At 42.1% G+C, this 8,330-nt stretch overlaps 1 protein-coding gene across 1 annotated transcript; it reads right to left on the bottom strand.

Moving 5' to 3' along the window:
• Positions 1–429: 429 nt before the first annotated feature.
• On the bottom strand, positions 430–3,524 carry bfsp2 (beaded filament structural protein 2, phakinin). The gene is made up of 8 exons (XM_072688635.1): positions 3,081–3,524; positions 2,307–2,389; positions 1,977–2,133; positions 1,670–1,831; positions 1,443–1,571; positions 1,113–1,348; positions 576–661; positions 430–452 (listed from the first exon to the last, which is right to left on the bottom strand). The coding sequence occupies exons 1-8, from the start codon at positions 3,522–3,524 to the stop codon at positions 430–432; spliced, it is 1,320 nt and encodes a 439-aa protein (XP_072544736.1).
• Between the last annotated feature and the right edge of the window lie 4,806 nt (positions 3,525–8,330).

Consider the following 8,330-nt stretch of genomic DNA (forward strand, 5'->3'; position numbering starts at 1 on the left):
GAGACCAAAGTCATTTATTCTCCCGGCCCACCTGCCAGTCCCTTCTCATTGTGGTCTCTCTTTATCTGCCCGTTGGATGAATGGAATGAGACAAAAGACCAAAATAGTCTGCTGCTTTCAGAGGTATAATTTTTGCAATCCTTTCATAAAAAGAATGTTCTTGTTTTCTTTTGTAGAATAAAACGGGGTTCAAAACATACAGTATTTATACAGTTTGGAACTACGGTATGCTTTGTTCGTAACTTCTAACTAGTATGAGATTTGGTTTATTATTCCCAAGCTATCAAACTCCCTTAACTTGTAAAATAGCAGTGTAATCCATACAAGCAGTCGAGTAGAAATGAAGGGATGCAAATGAAAATCAAGCATTTTGTCAGAGAAATCTCTGCAGTTGTGGTGTAGAGCAACTGTGCTTTAAATGGAAAGGGTTCACTTCTCTTTGTCTTGAGGACCTGTGGTAGGAAATTGAAATAGGGGGAAAAAATTAATCAAAAGTAGAGATCAAAAAGAGGTATCTTGACCCAGTATTAGGAAGAGAGTTCATTTTCATTGGAAAGTGAGCAAAGGTGTGGTACCTTCAGGCTGTGGAACACTTTGAGGCTCGGAAGGTGGGCAAGGAGGAGCAGTTGCTCCTTCAGGCTTAGCAGAACCACCTGGGCTCCTGTAGAGGGTGACAGAACATAAGAACACACAGTGGCACACATTAAGCATTTGGAATCTAGTTTCAGCTTCAACTATCATGTTGGAGTCTCCTTTTGGATTTGGAGTGTTTTGCTTAATGCTCTGGACCAGATTTGGGACCCAGTTTGAAAAATGGTACAGGGGAATATCTACAACTATAAATGTTGGCTCAGTGACTCTTGTTTCAAGGATTGAGCTTAAAATGACTGCTAAGAGAATAAGGGCAGCCGTGGACTTGGTTGTCGCTGGTTCAATCCCCAGGACCTACAGCTGAGGGGCCCTTGAGCAAGTGTGTTGTATTGGAGTGTGTGTTCAATGCCACGTCTGGGTTAAATGCAAAAGTTGAATTCTGCTGGGCGGTGGCGGTAAAGTGTGCTTAATCTTTTGAAGGCAGGGTTCCCAGTCCTTTGGGAATCTCTGGCTCAACTTACAATGAAGGGTGGTATCTGCTCTCCTCCCCGTCCAAGATTCCATGGTACGTCCCGATTTCCAGCTCCAGCCTCATCTTGTTGTTAAGGAGAGTGTCATAGTCGCGCCGCTGCTGCTCAATGTCCCCACGCACATCAGACAGTTCAGCCTCCAGCTTCCCTATGACAGAACCCAGGTTCTGCAGCTCAATATCATGCCAGTGCTTAGCATCATTCAGGGAGTTCTCCAGACCTCGTTTCTGCATGGAAGGGACATGAAGGTACACAAGATGCCTGATGTTTTAGGGAAGACCTACAATTTGAAAACAAAGGGACCTGTAAGAGGTTTCTTACCAGTGCCCTCATAGACTCTGTCTCAGCCTGCAGACTCTGGATCTTGGCGCTAGCCTCGTTGCACTCCGTCTTCAGACTCTCCAGCTCTGCCTCCTCGCGACTTAACTTACTATTCACACATTCAGCCTGCTGCTCTCACACACAAATGTACACAATCAGAATGATCAGATTGAGGTACAGTTCTGTGGTTAATTTCTGACAGTGTAGGCTTGGACTGTTTATTTTACCTTACACTCCAGGTATGCATCAGTCTCTGCACGGCTTTTCTCAATGACCTTCTCCCAGTGGGACCGAATATAGGCCAGGATCTGTTCCAAACTAGTCTCAATAGGGGCATCAGGTTCATCAACTTCACGACCAGCCATCTGGTTATACAACACTCTAACATCCTACAAAGGGACAGAGCTAGTAATTACAATGGTTCTAAAACAAAGAATTTTCAGTTCTGCACACTGGAACAGGTCTGCATTGTGTAGGGCTCGGGAAAAAAATCCCAGCAAGTCTTTGCTGTTGGGTTGGAATTCTTTATCTCACCTCTTCATGGTTTCTAACAAGGTCAATCAACTCGGTTTTCATGGATTCAATCTGGTTCTCCAAGTCCATCTTGGTCAGATTAGCATCATCAATAACTTTGTAGAGTGAGCTGATCTCCTCCTCCACTGCTTTCCGGAAAGGCTGCTCATTCTCAAACCTGAGTAATCACACACACACAGACTCAGGCGGGCTTTGGGGACTAGATCCGGTAGGGTTTCTTTGAGTACAACAAATCCAGGCAATAATTTGTAACTTTTGTGTTTGTGTTGTCTTAAAAACTTTACATTCTTTACATGCCTTACTTTCTGTCTCTCTGAATGTCACATATACCTGTCTTTGAGGTCTTCAGCATTGGCCTGGACATTCTCTGTCTGCAGCATAAGATGAGCATTGTCCAGGATGGCTTCGCTCACCTGGTGGACAATGGAAGTGTGTTAGACTGTCCTGCAGTGCATTTACCCATTTGGTTTTTCCTACTTTATGATTTACATTCATGGCATTAAATATAGCTGATGCTTTTATCCAGAGCGACTTACGTGGTTACTCGTATTACAGAGGTAGGCCAATGTAGTTCAATGTAATGTAGTTAGGAGTCTTGCCCAAGGACTCTTATTGGTGTAGCGCAGCATAGTCACCCAGACCAGGAATCAAACCCCAGTCTCCAACATGGTGTGGTAGCTCAGTGGCAGGAAGTGGTCTTATCTGTTGCGCCACACCAACCACCTTCCTACCTCTTTTCTAACTCTGGTCCAGGAAAAAGGGTTGGCAAACATAGCCCTGAACAGTTTTACAGTCACTAAGATCATTTGATGGCACCATGAGGCCAGCATAACAAGGTATCTTAGGCAGTATTTTGACAGTACTTTGAATGTTCTCAGGATATATTAGGGGTCTGTTAATAAAGTGGTCTCATTAAAGCAGAGGAACACAATGACTTTCCCTTATAGTGTGGTATTCAGACATTCCAACAACTTGCACACGCACATATTCACTTTCTGTCCCATCTAAGACTTCCCCACTGCCATTTAAGGTTGTACTGTAATCTACATTCTGACAGGACCATAACCAAGACCTTTTTCCTCTTGATGGCCTGCCCTGCCTCACCTGTCTGTATACATCATCCCACTCATGTCGCAGGGCTCCCCAAGTCTCTGCACTGGAGGCCTTGCGTTCCAGGCAGTTTCGGATCTGTTCTTCCAGCTGTTGGTTGAGTTCCTCCAGGGCCCGCACCTTGTCACGGTACTCTAGCAGGCAGCAATTGAGGCTGTCAAATCCTAGCTGCTGGTGGGCCCGGTCTCTTGGCTGAGGCAGCATGGGGGCACTGGTAGTGCTGCGCAGGCCCTGCAGGAAGACGCTGCTGATGCCCAGCGCCCTGCGGGACACGCGCGCACCCAGGTTGGCAGGCATCTGGGGCACGGTGGGTGGCGCGGTGCCCACAAAGACACCCCTAGGCGCCGCAGTGCCACCCGCACTCACCCGCCCGACACCGCCTGGCCGCTCCGCACTGGCCTGGCCCAGGATGGAGGATCGGCGTCTTGGCAGAGGCATTCCTGTCCTGGTGTTGGTTATTTGACAGGGTACTACTAACCCATAGACATTGCTGCAGTGCAGCAAAACTTCTCTCTGACTGGTGCTCAGCGAAACGGCAACAGCTCCTGTCGCATGCCTCTTTATGGTGGCCCTGGCTTCTGGAAAGCGACGCCTTTGTGCAAAATCTGTTGTTCCTGGAGCATTGTGACTGGGACCTGCTCATGCTGGATGCTGCCCTTTGTTCATTGAGGCTGGGCGCTTTTCGGCTGCCTCAGCAGTGTGGGCTTCTCAGGAAAGATCTACTGAGCCATTGACCAATCCAGGACATGGTCAGGCATGTTTGAGCATGAGGACAATGAACATGGATGAAAAACTGTGAAAATCATCACATTGTCTCAAGAGAGTATTTACCACTGAATGCGTAGCAGTGCATGTATGTGTGTGTGTTTGGGGATGGGGTGGATGTTGTTGGACATAAGCATTGTGTAACACATTACAAACAGAGGCAATGAGCACCATCTGATTTATACCCAAGCTCATCTCTATTGCACACTATACAGGAGAAACTTTACAGGAGAAAACATTTACTTTTAATGAAAGTAAATGTAAAACTATTTTATGTATTTTTTTATTGCATTTCTATTGGTCCATTCAAAACCATGTAAATAAGCCACAAATGATTTTGGGATTCTGTTCTGTGGAGCAGTGAAACAGCTCGGCCTATGGATCAGGGGTATGTCTAGAGGAGAAAGAATAAAGCATGCACTATTTTATTGTAATTTTGGGGCATTTCTATTGGTCCATTCATTGTGACATTTTGACAAAATGTATAGAACTGCTAACCAATTCAGAATACCACCTTTAATGACAACTGCTGTCTCCGGAAAAAAGTAAATTAAAGGAACACTGGTTATACAACCTGAACGTAGCAGTACAAGGAAGCGATCACTAGATTTCTGAGTAAGCAGGAGGTGAAAAAACCTTCAAAGAACTGCTAAAAGACCTGCAGCAAGATTTGGTGGAAGCAGGCACTGAGGTTTCAGTTTGCACAGTAAGGTACTGAAGGTCGTCACGGCCGGCACCTCTACACTTCTACTGCACCAGCAAAGCCGGCTCTAATCTGCTCAAAATCATGTAAATAAGCCACAAATGAATTGGGGATTCTGTTCTGTGGTGCAGTGAAACAAAGCTGGGCCTATGGATCAGAGGTATGTCTAGAGGAGGAAGAATGAAGCATGCACTAGACAGAACACTCTCACTGTTAAAAGTTCCTTAAAAACTTTTTGAGGTTGTTCAATACTTTAAACTGTGGAGAAACTTTAATAGAAGTTTTTTAGAAGAAATGGGGATCCTTAAAGGTTCCTCAAATAATCTTAAGAGGTTCCTCCACAGTTTCAAATTTAAGGAGCCCTGTAAGTTCCTCAAGAAACCAAGGTTTGGTTTCGGAAGAAGTCCTGGAAGATTCTGGAGTGGCCGTCACGGTCACCTGACTTGAACCCCATAGAAAATCTTTGGTGGGATTTGAAAAAGACGTTTGCAGAACACAAACCCAAGAACCCAAGAAACGCAAGAGTGAACAGGAGGCCACTGCCCATAAGGAATGGGTTAAGAATGTTAATGGGTTAAGAAGGTTTTCTTGGGTAAATAGCAAAGCACTTTGTAAGTCGCTCTGGATAAGAGCGTCTGCTAAATGCCGTAAATGTAAATGTAAATGTAACAATAATCAGGAATGCTGTCAGAAGCTGGTGTCTGGCTATGCATCATGTCTACAGCAGGTTAACAGTAAAAAGGTGCTCTACTAAGTACTAAAGACGCTTGTCATGAAGGGGTTGAGTAGTTCTGAGACTGAAGTAGTCATTAAAAGTGGTATTCTGTGTTGGATTTGAAGAAAGCACTTGTATTATACATAAACTAATAACTTATATTAGTTGTGTGCTATTTAAATTATTCTTTTCTATTTTTTTGGCAAAAAAATTTACATTTTGCTAATAAATCTAATTTGCAATAGGGGTTTAATAATTTGTAACTCAATAAATTGCAACTGCATATTATACACTTATATGTATCTACATATAAGTATATACATATAGGTATCATACATATGTGTGCTCAATGTATTTAGCATATAGGATATGTAAATAACATATATGTACATATCATTAAAAATATATGCCCAATTCTGCACATATGGCCGTATATATCAGCTTTCCCCATTGGGATACTTACTGTAAGCATTAATCATCTATTATTATTATAAAATAATTATGCTTGATTCATACAACAATACCACATAAAGTTGGATTTTCCTATTTAATTTCAGGTTGATCTCAGGGTTTCTTCCTTTTTCCTAATGCTGTCATGTTCAGCAATGGCCACAGCATGGCACCCTGTGTTTTCTTTCTCAGATATAGAATGGGAAAAGTCCAATTGACCACAGGGCTTCTGGAAAATACTCAACAGGGGCCTCAGAATAGTGAATCATTGAAACTGCAATGAGTTGTATGTACACTGGAGGGCACCTCCAGGGTCTCCATGATCTCCAAATGAGTTCATGACATGCTTGCATGTTTACAACTACTGTTTTATGGAAAATGCAGAGCAGTATTACACTACTAATAATGCTCATGGGAGTCAGACATAGGCTATAATTGATTGACAAATGTAATACATGTAAGTAATTCTTTTAAGATAAAAGACAATCATATTATTCACTGCTCATCTTTTTAACTCAACAGTTAGGTTTACAAGTAGTGTAAGGCTGTCGTTTTATTCACAGTTTAAGTGGTTAAGTCTTAACATGGTGGGCTCCCAAGTGTTGCAACTATCTAAGCATTGGCTTGGTCATTGGAAGATTACAGGATGGATCCTCCATGATGCCACAGCCAACTGTGGTGTGGGAGACCAAGAAAGCATCATTTGCCTTGGCATTTCTGGGTGGCTACAGCCCTACCTCACCCTACCTTACTCAATGTGGGCATAGTTGATGAGACCGAATTGGTGTTCTTCTCAAAGTGTGTTAAGCTGTCCAATGATTTTACATTAGTGGCTGTTTGAATAAGCATTTACGAAAATAAAAAGACTTCCCACAGCTGGAACTGTAAGTTTCTGACCAGTTGAGCTGGAAACTCAACATCAGAGCAAGTAGACCATTCTAGGAAGTTCAAAAATACGCAGATGGAAGTGGTCATCATGTACATGTGCTGATTTGTCTAAAAATCACCCCCTCCAACCCCCATAAACTTGTTCTCATGCCTATTCTCAGAACAAGGCAAGAAAGTAGGAATACGGTAGATGTGTGGCAGGCCACAGAGTTCAGATTATGTGTTGAAATAATGTGGGAACTCATTCTGTGGATCCTCGCTAGTTCAGTTTAAGCAGTGTTTGCTGAAACGGGGATTTACCACAGGTAGAAAGCACACTTCAGTAAAAAACAGAAGCGCAGAAATGTGAAAAGTGAAACTCCTGCACCAGTAAATTCTCGAGTTGCATTAGAAAAAAAACAAAACATCTGAATTAGAATTTTTCTTCAGAAAAAATCCCATTGCAGATCACTGTTCTCTCCAAAACTCCCAAATAATTATGCATGAATGTGCTTCATTTAAAAACTGTAGTGGGAAAACAACACAATGACTGTAAAAGTGTAAATGATCTAGTGAAGTGTGAAGTACATAAACTCTAGAATTGCCCTTAAGCACTGAACTGGCATCCTCCACTCCTCACCCCAGGCTATTTGCAACCAGTTCATTACAGTGGAGATCACATTCACTAAATGTCTTTGAGATCAGAAACGTCTCCTCAAGACTATTTCTGTTTCTCTGATGCATGACACCACATTCAGGTGTACAATCCGTTTAAAACACACAGTAAAGCTACGGTTGATCTCCAACAGCTTGTGTTCTGAGGCTTGCATCAACCTGAGATGAGAGAAAAGTGTGCAATGCATGTGTCGCTCTCAGAGAGGCTTAACACCCCCTGAGAATTATCAACAAGCCACATCTTCTTGTTGAAAGAGGTGGATAGGAGTACACAAAACAGTCTCCAGAGAACTGAAGAGGGCTGCTACTCCAAAACTTCATTGCTACTTTTAATGGTGAATTGAATTTGCATCTAATGTTAGTTTGAACCATTCCACAAATTTATCTTCAACAAAAAAAACAATGTTTATTATAATAGTAATAACAACAACAACAACAACAACATAATAATAATAATAATAATAATAATAATATAATTTAATATTATACTTTTGTTTGATTAAAAAAATTTATAAAAGTACAACAAAAATAATATGTCCATAAAAGAAAATTATTTTATTAAAAGTTAGTTAGTTATAATTGCTAATACTTAGTGTTTTTTTTGCAGCATCACACAATCTTAAAAAATGATTTGGTCAAAAAAACATTTGGTTAAAAACAAAAGGGGCAGCCAGTGGAGAGATACTAGAACTGGTGTAATTCGATCTGGTTTTCTAGTAGGCGTTAAAATATGTGCTGCTACATTTTGCACAAGCTGTAGTTTGCATTAATTTGTTTATGATGAATTTGTGACCCACATTTAAGATTCAGAACCTCTCCAAATCAAGGCAGGTCTTGTGGGGTGTTCCCAGTATGCAGTGGTCAGTACCTTGCCCCAGTGGTCCAAGAAAAGACAACCGGCAAACCAGCAGCACCTGGGCTAACTGTTGGTGTAAACAGAATCTGCTGCAAACATCTTGGTTCCAGATACCACAGGATGCCTTTAAAGGTCTTGTGGACTTGTGGTATTAATGGCTGATAACGTGCACCAAAGGTGCACTGAGCATTCTTTGCCACCTTTTGCAGGGCC

The sequence above is a fragment of the Salminus brasiliensis genome, chromosome 9, assembly GCF_030463535.1.
Source record: "Salminus brasiliensis chromosome 9, fSalBra1.hap2, whole genome shotgun sequence".
Classification (NCBI taxonomy): domain Eukaryota; kingdom Metazoa; phylum Chordata; class Actinopteri; order Characiformes; family Bryconidae; genus Salminus; species Salminus brasiliensis.